At 37.7% G+C, this 21,029-nt stretch overlaps 1 protein-coding gene across 2 annotated transcripts in view; it reads left to right on the top strand.

Annotated features, from left to right (window-relative positions):
• Positions 1-21,029, top strand: part of LOC117403271 (tyrosine-protein phosphatase non-receptor type 14-like) — a 125,314-nt gene that overhangs the window by 30,021 nt on the left and 74,264 nt on the right. The window contains exon 2 of one of the 2 annotated variants that reach the window (XM_034005299.3): positions 14,380-14,709. The exons of the other annotated variant lie outside the window; for it this stretch is intronic. Within the exon in view, the coding sequence (XP_033861190.1) occupies positions 14,536-14,709 (174 nt within the window). The 5' untranslated portion in view covers positions 14,380-14,535. The remainder of the gene's footprint in view (positions 1-14,379; positions 14,710-21,029) is intronic. 2 annotated transcript variants of the gene reach the window in all.

Genomic DNA, 21,029 nt, shown 5'->3' with positions numbered 1-21,029 from the left:
GGTTTTTATGCTAATTTGAAAAAAAATAACACACTTGTCACCGCATAGTAAACAATTACATAATTGATTGAAATTATAATGGGGCATCTGCAAAGGGTTAAAAAGGAAATATATTATTTGGTGTTTAAGAACGGGTGATTTAATGAATGTTTTGTTATTGTTCGGTTTGAATGTGTTCTGGCAGAGGCGGTGCCAGCAGCGAGTCCTCTGCCAGGCAGCTCGTGAGAATGTGGCTGGTGCCGATTATTGAATTATTGTTTGAATGTTATAGCAATAAAATAATGACTTGGATCGCATTGTTGTGGAGTTTGGTGATAAAATGAGTGATCAGGAGATGATTTATCGGTATGCACTACTATGAAGAGGTATGTGAAAAATAGACCGAACAAGAGGTGGGGCGGGGCTGGAGATGCAGTACTGAGTGTCCTGTTGATCTGCAGTGCCTTTTAAACCTGTTTTACTGTGGAAAAAAATACTTTTAAACAGTGCGTCTAAAATAAACTACGCGTGTGAAAATAAATTGGACCTGACGCGCCTGAGATGCGCTTAATAAATGGACCGCTAAGGGTTAAATATTTTATTTCTTTTTGTTTAATAAAAACGGCACCGCAGAGCAGCCTGTGTTGTTTCTTTCAGCTGTCTGGTCTGGGAATGGTAACCTTTGGCTACCCTGTCACATGTAGTGGCAGGGGTGGGATTCTAGCCCTTCCACGGACCCAGGCCAGAGCAGGTACTGCTGGTACACTTTTTTTTTTTTTGGAAATACTTTTTGAAGAAAATTATTATTGATATTAGTGAATGAAGAGAGGATGGGGTAGCTGGAAAAAGGCTTTTGGACCCCAGCACCTTTCAGTGGCTGAAAACAGAGGGGAGAAAACACCTGGTGACCAAGCACCGTGAGATGCTACAGGACTTCGTCCAGTTGCCGCCGGAGGTCCAGCTGAAGGGGATCCGAGGGAAGTACCCTGCTGCAGAGGAGGTCTTGAACACGATGAATAAGGTGGAGCAGTCCCAGTTTGCCCTGGCTGGTGGACCAATGTGCTCCATTTGCATGGAGTATGGGCATGGGGAGGCCAACTGCCATGAGCAGGAAGAGGACCTGGACACAGACCTGGAGTGGTGCACAAACTGCCTGTGTTATGGGCATGAGAAAGACAGGTGCCTGGAGGTCTACGGGGACACACACCTGGAGTGGGAGGAGCCCGACCGTCCATCGCCCAAGAGGGGGGAGCCCGAGTGTCCATCGCCCAAGAGGGGGGAGCCCGAGCGTCCATCGCCCAAGGGGGGAGGCTGAGCGCCCACAGGTCATGCAGGGGAAGCCCACATGTCCAGAGCCCAAGAAAAGAAAGCCCATCTCCAGTGACCGAGGGAGAGCCACACCTGTCTCCAGTGACCGAGGGAGAGCCGCACCCTTCTCCAGTGACCGAGGGAGAGCTGCACCCTTCTCCAGTGACAGAGGGATACTACCTGCTGCTCCCGCGTCCACCACAAGAGGGAGACTACCTGCTGATCCCGCCTCCACCACAAAAGGAAGACTATCCGCAACTCCCACTTCCGCCTCTAGAGGGAGACTTCACGCTGCTGCCATCGCCTCCCTATATATATACAGTTGTAGTCAAAAGTTTACATAGCCCAATGGAAATTGATAATTTCTAGAAATTTCTTCAAACACAAAGCCATTGCAAAGCCAGCTTTGAAACAGACCACTTACGTGACAGCTGGAATTAGGATGGCTGAGTCTGTATTACAAAAAAAAAAAAATCCTAAAAGCTAAGCCGTTTCAAAGCCGTTTACAAGTGGCTAGTGTCAACAGGGTATTTGCTGCACACTGTCAATGAATATACACAAGCTTTTATGAATCCCTCATTTAGTTAATCTATGTGTCAAATAATTGTAAATAATCCAGAGAATCTTAATTGTAATACATTGACATTTAGTACTACAACTACGACTACTGTATTTTACTGCACTGGGGCGTAACCCTGGATTGCATCAACCAAAATCGGTGGTTGATTCAATACAGTAATATCAAGATGTGGCTTATTCCAGCAGGGTATAGATCAAATTGAGCCCTTAGCCTGCTTGTCTCACAAGAGTTTGTAGTTACTGAAATATGATTATCTTCAATGTGTTTTAAAGCAAAATTATTGTCCATAAAACAAGTGACAGGTCATGGGAAGAAACAAACAAGCAACTAGTGTGTGATAAAGATATTTTCTCTTAGCAGTAATAAGAGCAAAATGCAGAGGGTTTAGCAAAATGGTCTTCATACAGAGCTGGTGCTAATGAAGTTTACTTCATACAGTTTCCAGAATTAGATCCATCTTTTGGGAGTTTAAAAATACATTGTCAATGCAATGCAAAGTTGATGAAAAAATGAACACTGAACAGAGATCCATGCATTTAATACTACGACTATGACTACAACAACGACTACTACGACTACTATTACTAATAATAATAATAATAATAATACAAGTTTAACCTCTTGGTGTAGACTCTGAAAATTGCAAGGCTTCTTAGGAGTTTGGAAATGCAGTAATGAGTGAGTGAGTTAAAGGGAATAGCTGCTACTGTATGTTCTCAGAAACAATACCAGCACAAGTGAAGTAGTAAAAAGTTTGTTTGACCATATGTACTGCATGTCATTGGGGATGATTATTAAAGTTTAGTTGGCACATTATTGTAAATCTCATCTGTTGAATGTATGTTATCTTTTGATTTACATAAGACATAATTTTAAAAGTGCACATGGACGCGATACAACTGCAGTGTTCCCTCTGTTTATTAAGAGAGATTCTAATCCATGGTAAAATTATGTCATCAAACCTGTTAGTAAGAAAGGTTTATCCATCTACAGGATGCCATATCGTTACATTTTTAGATCTACTGTATCTTGAGAACTGCTAATCTAATTAAATTGAAACTTGGTATGGTACTTTTTTATGTTTATTGTCTCTTGTGAACAATACGTTTTTCCATGTTGTTTTAGAGTAAGTTGTGATGATTGAAGTCCAAAGGCACTTGAGCTATTTAAGGACATTTATTGCGAGATATGTTTGTCTTTCTTTGCACTTTTATAGTTTCACAGCTGGTTTCATAGACCCTGATTTAGCACCAAAATGTTTTTTTTTATTATTTTAAAGAATGGTGGGAACTGTACCCTATGTGAACTAATGAGGAGTATGGTATACATTGCTAAAAAAATAAAACAGTTGGTGTAAGATGAATGACAGGACTTACTCTGGATTCATGCAGATCTCCTACAGTATGTGGTGGTGATGGAGGTGGTTAGCATGTGTGAAGAATGACCAGTGATTCTTAATCAAAGACAGTACGTGTTTTCAAATACCATAGTGCTTTTACAGCTGGCTTGTGCAACTTTTGACATATTTGAGTAAACAACATTCATGGTGTATAAAAAACGCCCAAGCACCCCCCTCCACACGCACCCTGTTCTAAGTATGATGGGCTATTGTTTAGTACATGACTTTAACTTTTCTTAAATGTGAAAGATGATATAATGTATAATGCCTGCTAGTGATTAAAATACAAGTCAAGCTTCATTTTCATCACTTGTTATCCGAGGGCATTGTGGTAATTGGAGGTTATTAATGGATCTGGATTGATGCCGATAGGGTTGGAAGGAGTAACCTTAGTCTTGTAATTAAAACAATACAGAACAAAATAATAGAAATAATCTTGCCAAGCTTTCTGACAATTTTATAATGAAGAATTCTTCCCTCAAAGCTTGATTGTTGGACAGTGATTGTTAGCCTAGCCATTTATGGAACCAGTCTTTGTATTTAAACCATTTAGGGTAAAATTAATTACAAATTTCTCACTTACAGTTGTCATTCATTCATTCATTCATAGTAAATGAATCATATTTGTGGTTCCATCTTTTACATGAGACTTCCTTTTCATTAAACATATTCAGAGATATTCAAAAAGTATTCTGAGTTAGGTAAAATTTACAAAACATTCACAAACATCCCTCTCCCAGCTTTTCTACTTTAATCAGTATTGAGTTTTATTATCTTACGTCATAAGTTGAAATATTTGAATATTACTATTTGTTCTACTACTAATCTTCTATTAGTTTTTATATGATAAGTAGGGACCTACCTAAATCGCGATTTCGCGGATTTCGCGGAAATCGTGAAATTGAGGGGTCACCGCGAAATTCACCTCTTAGGGGCCAATGCATACAAACAAGTACGGAGAGGAAAAAAAGAGAAAACTTGTTTAAATGAACTACTGCACAACGCAAGTGACACAAACTACGTATCTTCCTTCTGCAGATAGCCCTTTTTGATTCCTTCGCCGTCCTGTGTGCATTGCACTTAAGCAAAAAACAAACAAACAAAAAATGTCCACAAGTAACATTTACAAAATAAATTCTCCAAAGCAGTTAACGTTCTTGTTTACTATTCAAATGACAAAGTTTTCAGCCTATCGGTGCGTCTTTACTGCTTTTATGTGACCTGTACTGTGCAGGAGGGGGCGGGACAAAGTTGGTGCTGCATTGTTTTGATTTAGGTTGCTAAAATCTAGTTTTCAGCATCGGAGGGAAAATAGTGCAAATGGACGACAAAAAAAGCAAAGTATATTTCGGCCGATGATCATTTTAAGATATTTCCCAAAGAAACTACACGCAGACTGAGGTAATTGTTTTCCATATCTTAATGTGTATTTGGAGAAAATACGATCGATCGCTATTTAGCTTCAGAAACCAAACTGGAAAGTCAGCGCAGACAAGAAGTATTCCTGTCTGCAAGTTAAATCAGTACTAAAACGATCCAGCACAGCCACCTCGCTTCAACCTGCTGCTTACAGTTGGAATTTTAGACCCGAATAGCCACGTCTAAGCTTTGTTTTGATTCGGTACTAATAAAATAAATTATTGGATGGGACAAATAACATGACAACGAACGTGCTGCATATATTGACTTTATTAAAGTATGCCAGATTCCCTTGTGTAACCGAGTTTTTGGGCTGTTTCTAATCAATTTCCACATCTGTATAACTTGGCAAAGCTTTGCCTTAACTTCCAACCAATTCAGTGGATGCAGACGTGCAGTCTCAATGTATGGGCAAGTCAACTGCAGGGGGATGCTGCATACTCGCCTTTAACAAATGCCAGCACTCTGTTTTAGTAAGGAAGCAAGTACCACTATTTTTAGGCTTTATAGTGTTCTGAAATACTGTCTACTTAGGTTTATTTAATGTTTAAACATGTCCGCGAAATGTCCGCAAAATCCTAATTTTATTCCGCAACATACCCGTGAAAAATACGTAAATTTACAGCGATTTAAGTAGACCCCTAATGATAAGTGGTATCACTCTACCGTTCACTTTTAGTCCAAATCATGTTATACAGTACTACATAAAACAAAATAGTTTGGATGGATACAAATCACAAGGGGTTCCACTGACAGCAAAGTGACTTCAGCAGATTCAGTCGGACATAGTAGCACCTTAAAAAAGGAAAGACCAAACTTGTAAGATTGTGCCATGGCTGTGCAAAGTTGACGTTCTTTGTTGGGGAATCCACCGGGTGTGTTGCATTAGCTCTGACACTGCTGTGGGTTAGGGAGGCAAAATCGTCAGGGACTGTTTCTCGTCACTGTTTTTTGGAAGATCACACTGGACTGGCACCCAGTGAGCTCCAGCAGACACCCGCAGGGGCTGGCCTTTGTCCTGCAAGGGCAGTAGCTTGCTGACATCTGCTCAAGCTGTTGGTTATAAAGAGACAATTGGCTTGGTCATAGGTTCGGAGGACACCCCCTCACCTTGTTCTCCTCAGCTGTCATGGGGAATTTCTGTGGCAGGTACACATTGTGTCCTTGACTTTGTCTTGGATTGTATCCACTCTAAATACTGTTATCTCTTCTACTCGATGCACCTTGTAATTAATCCTCAAAAATATTGCACTTGGGTGCAACTGCTGTTGTAAAATTAAATACATGTTGCATTCAGTAGAGTGGAAATAGCTGTTAGGTATTAAAACCATCAGTATTTTATAGATGTGGAAGTTGCAGATAACAATCTACAGCAAATGGGCATTCTTATTCTGTGGTTTTTGAACTATGTGTAAAGGTTGCTTAATTTTATATGCTCACAAATATACTACACTTTTGATTAGAAGTTATTGTGCCCTATACGTAACTATAGAAAACTAACAATAAAACTACTTATTTGTGAAAAAAATTTAACTGCTCTTCTTATTGTTTATTCCTCTCAGAAAATATGCTTTTGCCTCCTTGCTTCAAAAATGGGTCCATTGTAAGTGAGTTTAAGAACAAGGAACATGGACATTTTATTGCTTTTCTAATAGTGTTACCGTAGCTTTTTGTTTACAGTGTATTATATTGAAGAGCAGTTGTTTTTAATGGCTTTTGTTTTGTCAAAACAAATGTGTCAACAAATGACTGTGTGAAGTACTGCTGTTTCTTCAGGTTACTTTGCAAAATAAAATAAATATATACATACATAAAAAATGTCTTTGTTTCCTTTGTTTCACTAATTGCACAAATTAAGCCATAACTGTAAAATCAGGTACAGTAAATATAGTAAAAAAAACCTCTCAACTACTCCTGGTATTTTTATGATTGACGTCTACTAAATACCTGTATGGTATTGTTCAAATTATCTTGCGTGTAAATCATTCGTGGAGAAAATCCATTAAAGCTTTCGCTCATGTAACGGTACATTTAAAGAGAACTATTTGTAGTTGAACTGGATAGCTTGGATATGCTCACTATTTTTATGTATTTATGCATTTTAATGTGGCAAATACATTTTACAATTTAATCAAAAACTGTACTGTCTATATGGGCCAAGATGCTCACCTTATAGGTAATGATCACTTACTATCCAAAGAAAATTAACAGTTAGAAACATTTAAGGTCTTTGGAATGCCAACTGCGGGTAGTGTATGCATAAATAAACTGAATTATGCTGTCTCGTAATGTCTCACAAGTAATTACTGAATGTGTCATCAGTTGGCATAAGATTGTACGAGTCTTTCTTACTCTCTGATTTAATCACTCAGATGTTCAGAATTTGCTGTACTGATGGATATAGTACTTTATGTTTTCCACAAGGTGATATTGCCTTACTCAGAGAATAGTTTCTCAATGTGGTAATTCCGTCTGTTGAGAAAAGACTAAATTTTCACTCAGTCAGTTACTGTGTAAAAAGGAGTATTCTGAATGAGTCAGTTTGGCAGCTAATATTTCACAAGGTAACAAAGAGCAACAAGTACAGTATTCATTACAGCAGGATGCTTAATTGCTTTTTTTCACTTGCCTGCAGAAAACTTAGCAGTCTAATATGTATATATATATGGAAAAATAACAACCTCTGATTGGTTAAACAACATCACATGACCGTGTATATATATATAGCATATAGCACAGCTTGCATACTAATGAGCTGCTTCACACTGAATAAATCACTACGCACCACTACATTCTACATTCTATGACAAACTGCCATTTTATTTGTTATTAGTTACAAAACCACAGCCACAGGTGAGTGGCATTTCACCTATTTCCTTTAATATATTTGGGGATACAACTCCACATAACTGGTACAACACCAACTTTCTGAGTGAAGACAGCAGTCCACCTGAAATAAATAAATAAATAAAATAAGTGCACCAACAAGAGTAGACACGTAACAGTAGATGAGGAAGAGCTAAATGAAATAGAAGAAAACAAAGATTGAAAAAAAACACACAAAAAAAACTACAGCATGGGCTGGTTAATGTACTTAAAGAAAAAAAATATGGACATTAATTTTATGGAAATAAGTCCAAAAAATCTCAACAACATTAAGGGAATTTTATGCCAGTGCAGGAAGTTCAACTGGGGACCAGTATTCAGTCTCCAGTTTTATAACGCTAAGCTGGACTAAATACATATTTTAAAAGTAGAGGTTTTAACATCTCTGCTGACAGCGAGTTTAAAACCAGCAATAATGTATTCCTGTTAGTCAGGAAAACTCTTAGAAAAGCAGGTAGAGACAAGGCCAGACACCACCAGACACCACCCCCCGAATTACCGGCCTGGGTACTGCGGTACTGTCCCCTGACACCGCGGTCGGATTGATGCGTAAAGTCTGGTTCGATCTTCAACTTAATCTGGCACGACTTGGACGCAAGGGTGTCCAACAACTAACAAAAATATATTTTGAGATCCAAAAGGATGAAAACGTACTAGAATGTGTGTGCCTCACATATAACGAGTTCACAAACTCACTAAGATCCGGCTTCAGTCTCTATCGCAGCTGCTTCCCTTACTTGCTAGTGTCATTTGAAACTCCGCCCATCATCACAGCTTGTGCTCAGTCCTCTAGTTTCTAGTAAGAAGGCACTTTCGAAGCAGAAATTCACAATAAACAAACACGTGCAATTTATTTTCAATAAGCAAACAATGAATTAAATTAAATAAAATTTGGGACTACATTACACTGAGGATGTATACACAATCAAAGTTTCTGGTTTTGTCAATTTAAATGTGTTTTCATTATTTATTTTTCTTCCCACAAATGACGTGTTATAAGCGGTATAAACCACTTTGGGCCGTGCAGTTCCGATGATATTTACCACTTCTGGGGTGGTTAAAGGCCCCAGGCGTGGTATATATCATGTGAACAGGCACGGCCCGTCGTGGTTCGTACCTTACATATATCACTATACTGTAGATTTTGATATATCGCAGTCCTGGAGTTGGCTCCCCATTTTTACTGCCTAATTGCATATGCCTTAGCTGCAATATACATAGGCACTTAAAATTACTGTTCATTTTATTTCTGAACTGCACATCACAAACATCATACTACTTCATTACATATATATATATATATAAAATTATTATTTGTTTATTTAGCAGACGCCTTTATCCAAGGCGACTTACAGAGACTAGGATGTGTGAACTATGCATCAGCTGCAGAGTCACTTACAACTACGTCTCACCCGAAAGACGGAGCACAAGGAGGTTAAGTGACTTGCTCAGGGTCACACAATGAGTCAGTGGCTGAGGTGGGATTTGAACTGGGGACCTCCTGGTTACAAGCCCTTTTCTTTAACCACTGGACCACACAGCCTCCTTATATATATATATGTGTGTAAAACAAAGATTACAGGTCAAAATCAGTGTCCTAATCTGAGCACCTTTTGTACATTAATTTGCAAAGAAAAGGATATTTCTTGTAGTGGAATTTTGTTTTCTGGTCTCAAGCACATCAGATGACATGAAGCATAAATTTACAATGGCTAGGCAGTGGAGCTAAATATGCACAAATCTGAAGATAAATAACATTTAAGATATCTGCTGATTCAAGGCCAGTGTGATGTCATATTAAAAACCATTTTCTCAATACTGTTGAAGAAAATAACATTTTCTCAACAATATGACATCACAATCCACTCTGGTGTCTGGCAGTATTGAACCTTGGCTGAGTTTAACTAGGCAAACGTTTGCAGATGTTCCCACACTATTCTTCTTCAGTTGTTGTTGTTGGCTGCAAACAAACTGTAGATGAGATAGTGTGGCAAACACATTTTGGCAAATGTTTGTGTAGTTAAATACAGCCCTACTCTTCACACAGATTTCAGAATTGTAAGAAATAATTTTGAAGTTCATGCTTTTATTGGATAAATAAATATATAAGCTTGAATTTTGCTGTTTATGGTGTGTGTAGATCTATCAGGTTTTGAAGGTGGTGTTTGGTTTTGCCTATGTAGACTGCATCTGGATATTTCTTCTTAGCAATTTCTTGCACTGGATTATGTACAGTAGATTTGCAAATGAAGGATCCCACTGAACTGAGGGTGAAGATATTGGGACAGGGACATATTGTGATGTAGTGCGGTTTAGTTTCTTCTGTTTGATTTTTGAACACTGTAAGTAAAGAGACGAAATAATGTCCTTGGTGGATACATGTACTCAAGTCTGTCCATTTGATGATTATCCCTGAGTTTATTAGTGTATTGTGGAGGAATCTGCGACAAAGCATGTTTTCTGCCAATGGATGATACTAAGCTGGGGATGAAATCAGGAGAATTGCTTATGAAATTGCAATTAAACATTTCATTGATAATTCTTATTCTGTACTATTCTGTACACACTGTTGATATATGGCATGGCCATCAACCTTTTGTAATCATACAGAAAGTTCTAATTTAGAATTTACAGATGTGACGGGGGATGTTACTGACATGTTCTTGATAGTCATTGTTGTACTGTATCTAAGTTACTGCTTAAGTTTCTTCAAATTGTCGATGATGTGTGTGCAGTGCCAGTAATTCAGATTGTATCCTTCCTCATTTCCACTGGTATCGCTATTGTCTTAATTTTCCTGACTTTTTTCCCCTGGCTGGTACGAGTGACATCTTCATGAAAGGTTTTGGGGTACTATTCAGCACAAACATTTGCAGTTATATTCTGTGTTCACGATTCATCCTGTAGTTTAGATGGAAGCTGTCGGGCGCTGCTGCGGGCACCTAAATAAACTACAGCAAATCAACACGCCTGCATTACTGATTTAAAAATAATAATAATAATAATAACAATAATAAAACGGGTTCCTATGTGAGACAATTTCTGCAAATGTCTGTGCAGAATTGTGAATTCAGTAATCATTTCAGTGATCGCAGAATTGGGGAATCCTGGTAGGATTAGTGATTAAACCTGTTCGTTTACGATTAGAAAATAGTGTAGTGTTGGATGTAAAGATGTACGCAAAATAAAATTAAAGTAGGTGAGTAGAAAACGTTCTTATTACGTACTGTTTCATATATGCTAACATTCTGACAATTAAATATAGTTCAATATTGAACACTTGATTTGGTATGTTTGATGTTTATAAATAAGGGTTCAATTAACGTGTGGGGGGGGGGGCCCACAATAAGGTCCTGCACCGGGGCCCATCTTCCTCTTCCTCCGCCACTGGTTGATTAATGTAAAAGTGACATTTCATCTTGGTCCAGGATGTTGGATTTTACATCTGTAATGACTACTAGTATTTCTTTAAGCTTTTTATCAGAAAACCAGTGTTCTATCTGTTCTTCTCACAAGAGGCTTTAGAACAGATTCCACAGGTCCTAAACATTTTTCAGTAAGGGGGCCATTACAAGATACAATTGGGTGACATTTCCAGCATTGTCAATTTTTGGGGAGCAGATGGCACAGGTTCCAGATATGAAAGTCTTGCAGAATGTGTTGACCATTTTATGGGAGGGATTTGATAATGATGTCTTGGTATCTTCCCTGAATAAGCTCTGTCTGAAAGTTGACTTTTTCTGCGATGTAATCTGCCCTGTTTTAAGACAACTCTGGCACCACCCTTGTGAGCTTTCATTGAGACCTCTAGAATCGCATTTGAAATGGCTTTTTCAGGCATTTCTACACTGCACAATAAAATAAAATACAGACGTGCTCAAATTTGTTGGTACCCTTACAGCTCATTGAAATAATGCTTCATTCCTCCTGAAAAGTGATGAAATTAAAAGCTATTTTATCATGTATACTTGCATGCCTTTGGTATGTCATAGAATAAAGCAAAGAAGCTGTGAAAAGAGATGAATTATTGCTTATTCTACAAAGATATTCTAAAATGGCCTGGACACATTTGTTGGTACCCCTTAGAAAAGATAATAAATAATTGGATTATAGTGATATTTCAAACTAATTAGTTTCTTTAATTAGTATCACACATGTCTCCAATCTTGTAATCAGTCATTCAGCCTATTTAAATGGATAAAAGTAGTCATTGTGCTGTTTGGTATCATTGTGTGCACCACACTGAACATGGACCAGAGAAAGCAAAGGAGAGAGTTGTCTGAGGAGATCAGAAAGAAAATAATAGACAAGCATGGTAAAGGTAAAGGCTACAAGACCATCTCCAAGCAGCTTGATGTTCCTGTGACAACAGTTGCAAATATTATTAAGAAGTTTAAGGTCCATGGAACTGTAGCCAACCTCCCTGGGCGCGGCCGCAAGAGGAAAATCGACCCCAGATTGAACAGAAGGATAGTGCGAATGGAAGAAAAAGAACCAAGGGTAACTGCCAAAGAGATACAAGCTGAACCCCAAGGTGAAGGTACGTCAGTTTCTGATCGCACCATCCGTCGCTTTTTGAGCGAAAGTGGGCTCCATGGAAGAAGACCCAGGAGGACTCCACTTTTGAAAGAAAAACATAAAAAAGCCAGACTGGAATTTGCTAAAATGCTTATTGACAAGCTATAATCCTTCTGGGAGAATGTCCTTTGGACAGATGAGTCAAAACTGGAGCTTTTTGGCAAGTCACATCAGCTCTATGTTCACAGACGAAAAAATGAAGCTTTCAAAGAAAAGAACACCATACCTACAGTGAAACATGGAGGAGGCTCGGTTATGTTTCGGGGCTGCTTTGCTGCGCCTGGCACAGGGTGCCTTGAATCTGTGCAGGGCACAATGAAATCTCAAGACTATCAAGGCATTCTGGAGCAAAACGTACTGCCCAGTGTCAGAAAGCTCTGTCTCAGTCGCAGGTCATGGGTCCTCCAACAGGATAATGACCCAAAACACACAGCTAAAAGCACCCAAGAATGGATAAGAACAAAACATTGGACTATTCTGAAGTGGCCTTCTATGAGTCCTGATCTAAATCCTATCGAACATCTATGGAAAGAGATGAAACTTTTGTGGAGGGGTACCAACAAATTTGAGCACGTCTGTATGTGTTTTGCTTCAAAAACAGAATCCATTATGTCAGAATCCATTATGTCTTTGTGATCAGTAAGAATTTCCTCCACTCATGAGAAAGACCTGTTTAACTAACTTGGGACTCGGCCAGTAGATAATTACGGGCCTTCCCTCGCTTGTGGTGGAAAATTTGATCTATCATTGAGCCCACCTATCCTTCCTATACAGTATATAGATTGCAAGTCAAGAGCTCAAGTAAGACTGGTGTAATGTGGGGTGGATTTATAATTTTACTTTGGGGTGGGGAAAAACATAATGCTACGTTCCTGACAGTCACTAGTCTCTCGTTTTCTAGTTTAGAGATTCTCCCATCAAGGCCAGGCTGTCTGCCATGATATTTATATCCTCTATTCCACAGATATATGATTAAATAAAAACTGAGTAGAGAAACAAAAACAGAATACATATTTGATACTATCTTGATGTAAAAGTTTGCCAGTTGGAGTATTTTTATGTTTTCCCTTTTCACACCGTGCATTCAGCTGCATATTTTTGTCAGGTGTGCTTTCTTTGTTTAGCCCTGAAAGGAATCTGGGACAATAGCCAAGGTATTTTGCTACAAGAACCAACAGCTCCCAAATATGTAAACATCTCTGTCCTTTAGATATGTAAGAATGTGTTTTTGAAGCTGTAGAATATGAGAACAATTAGTATACTTTACTTTATCATTGATGGTTTTTAAACCCAGCAACAACCTATGAATATAATTTGTTTTTATGTCACCAGTCAATCTATTATTAGGGGGTCATTCTAGCTCAAGTGGACCACATTCTGGGGAGGTGTCCTGCATTTGTGGTTGGTGATAAGAAACAACAGATATTTAGATCTGATTGTGAAAGCAAGACAAACTGGTGATTTTAAAACTTCATAAATGTTCTGGAAAATCAAGCAGTGAGTCTGAACAACCTTTTTAATATAATGTTTGGATGAAAAATAGATGCTGGGTAAAAGGAAAGTACTGATGGTATGAAATGTTAACTATGTAATTGAACCAGAGTTAATTTCTATTGGTAGGGAAGTGTGTGCCGACTGTTATTGGGTTAGTATTTATAAACTTTCAAACATGATGATTTAGATATTTTGTACATCTACCTTGGACACTTTACAAGCATGACATTTAGGGAACGAAACATCATACTTAGCCCAGAAATATATCTAAACAAAAGCTGCTGTAATACAGATACTATAGAATGCTATTTTATCGTGTTTATAAATAAATTCAAAGAGATGCAAACGTAGCACAAACCAAATGAAATCCTGCCTGTCCAATCCTATCAGGCCAATTGTAGTTTTAAATCTAGCATGCCTCAGCTCGAGGTCAGATGCTTTTGCCTATTTTCTGTTTTTAATAATGGTTTGGCATAAGGTAAGCATCACTGTTTGTGGTGCATGGATATCTTAAGCATTTTCAAGTTTCAACAAGTTCTTGTGGCATAAAATTATGATATTTAACAGGACTTTGGTTCACAGCAGCCAAAGAAACAACTGGTGGTACAGAGCCAGGAATCCAAAGCTGCTGATAAATCAAGTGAATAAATAAAATTATGGGAATGGGAATTAACCATGTCATTCTGGACTCAATTTTTTCAGAAGACCTAAATTATATATATTTTGTTCTTTCTAGGAAGCCTGTATTTATTCATGTCTTTGGGCATGGGACAGTCATTTTCACCTGTAGATTTCTTTGGCTGGGGGACTTGCCTTCAAGACCAGGAGAAGACTTTCTAAAGCAAAGAGGCACGTGTGGCGAGGGTGGATCTGTTTCCAAGGCCCTTCAGCCATGCCCTTCCGGATCAAACTCCGCCGCACCAGGCGCTATAATGTCTTGAGCAAGAACTGCTTTGTGACCCGCATACGCCTACTGGACAGCAATGTCATCGAGTGCACACTGTCAGTGGAGAGCACCGGCCAGGAGTGTTTGGAGGCTGTCGCTCAGAGACTTGAGCTGCGGGAGGTAAGGAGCCTGTTTCTGTACTTCATGTTTTCCAGATTACTCTGTTACTAGAAATGTATTTATTCAAGGCAAGTCAAAAAGCTGAAAATACCTCCCCTAATATAAGGGTTTATTGCTTTAGACATCACATGTCGGGCCTGTGCAGTATTTTGAGTGTGCATATCTCTGTACTCTGGGAAACAGTGATTTACATCTACTATTTACATTCTACTGTTACTGCTATTAAAAAAAGAATTGGATATGTACTTCCAGGCACTATGGAATTAAACTGACTGACATTAGCCATGCAGATAGGATGAGCTATTGTGAATGAAATGGTAGGCATTTTGACTATGATTGTCATGACGGCTTTCGAAGCAGGTCTGGTTACTGACACCATGTTGTAAAATGTACTACGTGTCTGCAATTTGAAAAATAAATGTGGTTCCCTCCCCCAGCCCCCAGTCACATATTCTTTCTAAGGAATATATTTTTATTTATTTATTTGTATTAATTGAAAATCACAACAAGATATGAATTGTGTTGCAGGGAGAACAACTCAGGGGTTGTGTAATATCACACGGCTAAGATAAGTGAGCCTACTGGACTATACTATTCATCTTTAGACATGATAATGGTGATGTCTATTGTGCGTTTTTGCATTAAAATATCGAGTTATTATATTATTGAATAGTTACAATATAAATATGACTAGATGATTATTATTATTATTATTATAATTTGTTTAATATTAATAAAAAGCTGTTAGTACTTTTGTAAGCTAACTTCTTTGTTGTTTGCACTAAAATGTATTACTTTCCCATGTCCAGTGGTCAGGCAAAAGGGTTTAGTTTGTTTTCCCCATAACTGTTCATAATATCCACATCAGACACAACACAATGTCCAGTTCCTTGTAGAAAATCGCTTTTGGATTCTGTATCACTGCTGTTCTCTGGCAGTTTTATAATGCCCAAACAGCAGTCACTGCCAGGTCTAGTAAGATGCAAAGACACAACTTGGCAAAGATGGGAGCACATGAAACTGATAAAATAAATACGGTAAACATCACAAGAACAACACAAGACACAGCCAGTGTTAACAGCTTGTCTGCCAAAAAGAAAGTGGAAAAAGGGGGAACTAGTGCTTCAGAAGATTCTGTTTATATACATTTTGGCTGGTTTTACAGGCCCTAATTAGCACTATTATACTGGACTACCTAATGTTAGGTGAGGTGTCGTAGTCCTAGATTAGTGAAAAATGGAGTCTCTGTAACCATCTCACATACTGTATGAGAAGCACTTATCCAAATTTTGTTGAAACTTGGTAAGTTATTGAGTTTCAAAATCTGGGGGTATATGAGGGCATCTCTCTGTTTGTCACATTTACATTTTTACATGTAGATATGGTGATTTACTTTCATTGTACTGATGGCTCTAATTTAGTATTTCAGTCGTGGCAGGAGTTGTATGTTATATTGTGCTGATGCCATATAAAGTAACATTGATGACAGACAGACCTAACTGTTGAGGCTTGTTCATCTTATGACATTATGGAAATACAATACAGAATCAAATTTAAAATATATTTTGTGTACTTTATTTGCAAGCTACCCTCAAGACTAAATGTTTATTACTTTCATTAATAATACATGAGTGGAGCAACAAATTACTTTTAAAAACATAACAAATGTCACACAACAGTTTAATAATGTTGCCAAGCATGCTTGTGTTATGTGCTTTCCTAATAGTGTCTTAGCTTACATTAGCTTATTTGTAAAAAGTGGTCATGTTTTGGATTTGTGCTTATTGCTTTAGATTTTATTGATATATTTATTTTTAAGAGACCCTGCTACCCAGAATTTAACCGCTGGCGCAGTGGTGTAGCTTGAGGGGTGCATTGACCCCCCCCCCCCCCCCCCCCCCACTCAAACACAGATCTAGTTGTGATTGGGCAGTCTCGTCATTTTTACACTAGATTCAGCCTTTGACTCCTTTGATTAGACAACGTGTGTGCACGTATTGTTCAAACTGACGATGGGACGTGCGATGAGACGTCCAAGTCGAAGATTAATATAGAAATTAGGGACTTGGAGGACGGGTGAAAATACAAAACATAATTGGCGACTCTTAAAAAATGTATGCTTTTAATGGTGCATTTAAAGCTATGTATGAAAATACATATCACTCAAAGGACGAAATGGTTATTGTAGCCTTCTTTGGAAAAGAAGGTACAATGAAATGAGTTACTGTAAAGCCATAAATATTTGCAAGCCTTTTATTATGAGTTTTTCGCGTATGAAAAAAAAACACAAACATTATGGCACAAATATAAAATTCCACTAACAATACATACTTCATATTGCAACAGGCCGGCAAAATAGGTTTTATGGGTGTGATTCGCCAAATATACCAAGCATCAAAAGAAAGTTATCACTATTATAACACATTTAAAAAAGGTATATAAATGATGGACATTGATGAAATGTTTTCTTTTTAATCATTTGATCATTCATCGTTGACCATGACACACTTGAGTGACTCTGGCTGAAGCATATGCTCTTAATCAACTAATTAGTGAGACAGTTGATTGGACACTGGATATGGAGTGATTTCAGCTGTTCAATTGTAAGCTTGAATAAAATATGCCACATCTGTCAAGAGAGCAGCGCCTTTGTGCAATCGGCATGTTGGAGGCTGGACTAGGGCAGCATACTGTGGCTCGCTGTCTTGGGTGCTCACAGCCAGCAATTTCAAACCTTGTGAGATGGTATAACCAGACACAGTCTGTCAATGACAGGCCACAAACTGGGAGACCAAGAGTCACAACATCTGCCCAAGATCGACAGATCATTTTGCAGCATCTTCGTGATGTCAGCTGTTAATCCGCACAATAAAAAGTCACTGCACCTGCTCTAAAACAGAGTTTGTCATTTTTTGATCACATCTAGTGAATACGTTTCTTTTGATGCTCAAACATATGTGATAAGTTTCTTTTGATGCTCAGTATATTTTAGTCGTAAATATTTATGCCTTTACAGTTTTTAAACCCGGTTCATTCTTTACAAATCGTGCAGAAAAGTGCTTTCTCTGGCCACAACATCGCATTTCATTTTGAATTTTCCTGACTTTTGCTGATAAAAACAAATCCACGTCTGGGAGGTTACTGGACATCCTCTGCTTTTGCCCAACTCTGAAGACACCTGGTTTTTAGGCCCATGCAAATCATGATTTAAACGGCTGTTGTAAAACCGAGACGTAAGTACTCGACAAGTTTGCAATGAAAAACAGGAGGATGGACTTGGAGGTTTAAACATTGGTAGGGTAGGTTATTCTCTCTGTTATTTAATGTGTATGTTTGATAACTGCATAGTAGTGGTTCAAATGTGATTGTGAGGTGAAACATCACGGTTCCTAATAGGGCAGTTTTGAGCTTTGCAAGTTTGGAGTGTAGTTATTTTTTACTTGCAGAAACATTTTTATAAATTATAACTAGGCTGTCAAGCAATTAAAAAAAAAAAAAGAATCCTGATTAATCTTGAGATTAAAAAAAATAATCTCACTTAATCTTGGTTTTAATCGCATATTTAATTGATACAATTACTGCATCCATCTTATTTAAGTTTGTTTTATTACTGATGCTATGTTTATATTCCAACATGTTGGAATATATTTTCTATTGTTTTGGCTAGGTGACAGTATCTGCACTGTTCAGATTATTTTATTAATGTTATTAGTGTAGAACAGTGGTTCCTAACCTGTGGTCCGTGGACCCCTAGGGGGCCGCGGGAAAACTAAATAAAAATAGCCTCCTCGCACCGGCAAGTCCCCAATTTCACAACGCAAATCATCTTCGGCAGAACGTAGCGTCTGCCATTGTATTACACTTCGCACACATTGTGTGAGTGTGGCTAAATGTGTGGTGAGTTGCAGCGTGTAATGTGATTTAGCCTGGTGATTAGATCACATCACACGCTGCAACTCACAGCATGTTAGAAGCAACCCCACGTGGTTCGCGCCGCTAGTGGGAAGTATCAGCAGTGGATCGCTGGATAAAAACAGGGTCGTTAAAGAGGAAAACGAGTGAAAATTAAGCAAGTGGCAGTGGAGTACAGAGGCGGCTCGTTAAGTGAGACATGGCCTCACCAAGAATTCCCAAAGGCTAACAAATTTTTTAGCATATTATTTTTATTTAATTCAGAAATATAAACACATTTAAGCACAGTTAAGCATGTATATATTAAAGAACTGTAAATCTACAGAAGCACTAGTGACATTATTCAAAAGTCACAACTTGCTTTCACCAGTAACGAAAGCACAATGCCAGAAAGCAAAAGGTAGTGCTACTGCACTGCTGCATGAGGCACAAACCTTTCTGAAGGCATTGCTGTGGTAACCATAGCTTGATGAGGTACCTACTGCATTTGGAGAAGTTAGAATGTATGTGATTTTAAATTTTTTCAATAATGGCTTTAGTTGAATCTGATTTTATATGTGACATGAGGAAAATACTAGGGCTGTCAAGCGATTAAATAAATTAATCGCGATTAATCTCACAATTGAAAAAATTAATCTTTGTTAATCTCGGTTTTAATCGCACATTAAATTGATACAATTACTACATCCATCTAATTTAAATTAGTTTTATTACTGATGCTATTATTATTATTATTATTATTATTATTATTATTATTATTATTATTATTATCCTTGACTGTAAATAAAATGGTTTAAAATGTATTTATTTATTTAAGCAGTAAATTTACCCATTGAGACCGTGACCAAAATGTACTTGGGGCAATAATTTAACATAAAAAAAAAATCATATCCAAAAACTGTAAACTAACAAAAAAAATTGTTACATACTACATGCAAAAAAAAAACAAAGCAGCAACGCAGCCTCTTTTGTTGTGGGCTTGCAGCGATCCTGAATTTCTGTTAGTTTTGAATGAATGATTTTGTGATATTGTAATTTTGTGTGTTTGTAGCAAATGTACCACGCTGGTGTCACGTAATGACTTGTAGAACTAAATAATAAGTGATGTTAAGATTCTGATTTGCCAATTGATTATAACAATTCTGTAAGTTGTGTGTTGTTTACAGTGCTAATGTTTCTTTTCTTTTAATTGATGGGGGTTTATTTTACATAGCGACTGCAGTCTATTATTTAAATGCATTAAAATGTACTCAGCGGAGCCATATATGAAATCAGCTGAACAAAGTAAATTTACTTTTAGTACGTTAGCCATTGTGTGGGGGGGAAGGTGGTTCAGAAATGTAATAATCCCCCATAGAAAGCAAGGTAATCTATTGCAAAAAAGGTATTTAGTTGTATTCCACCCACCCTCCTACTTACACACAGATCATAGAAATTAGTACTGGTTTCCTGAGTTACAAAATTGGCTTACATCTTCACCAATAAGAAATACTACATTTCATAGACTAATGATTTCACTCTGTATTATAGTATGTACAGGAGATGCTGCTTATTAACAACCTCTTGGTTCCCAGGAAAAAGTTGTCATTAACCGAAAATTGCCAATAAGCGAAAAGCCCTTTTTGAAGTGTATTTATATGGAACAACGATATATACTGTAGTTGTACAAATATGGCACTGAAATACATGTGTTTTAAATGTTACAGTGTTAAAAGATTAACACGAGAAACACAACATACCCAAACATACTACTGTTTACTTCATGAGTGTGTAAAACAGAAAAAGGGAGTTGGCTTAAATAGTACTACACAACGATGTACTATAATTGTCCTTACAATTAAAGTAAAGCAAACATAAAAAATATGTGTTGTATTTACAATCAATTCTAAAGAACACAATTTTAAAATAAGTCACAATTTGCTGTAAATCCATCTCCCGCTGTAAATCCATCTCAATTGTGTGCGCAGCTTCGTAGCCAGTTTCACAGCCACGATTCTGCCTCAGTCCACCAGAAATACGCAGTTGCGAAGTCAGTGTGTTATAAAAGCTGCATGAAGTATGCATATAAATCATGCAAGTGCGCTCTGTAGCACTGGCAACTAGTAATAAAGTTGTCAATAAGTGGCGTGCAGTTGCTAATATCAGAATTCCATTAACATTAGTCTATGGGATTGGATTGGTTCCTGGGAAAATGTTGTTAATAACCGAAAGTTGCCTTTATCAGGGTTGCTAATAACCAGCATCTACTGTATATTTCACTATAGCTACTACCTTTGAATGATTTCTTGTTCCATCTTCAGTGTTAAGGAAGCAGCATTTAGTTTTTTAGGTAGAGAATGTGATGCAATTTTGCATGTAGATAGAAGTTTTGTTGCTCTTGGATTTTGGTTGCAGAAAAAGGAAAAAGG

This window comes from Acipenser ruthenus, chromosome 5, assembly GCF_902713425.1.
Source record: "Acipenser ruthenus chromosome 5, fAciRut3.2 maternal haplotype, whole genome shotgun sequence".
NCBI classification, from domain to species: Eukaryota; Metazoa; Chordata; class Actinopteri; order Acipenseriformes; family Acipenseridae; genus Acipenser; species Acipenser ruthenus.
This window is presented reverse-complemented; position numbering and strand designations above follow the sequence as displayed.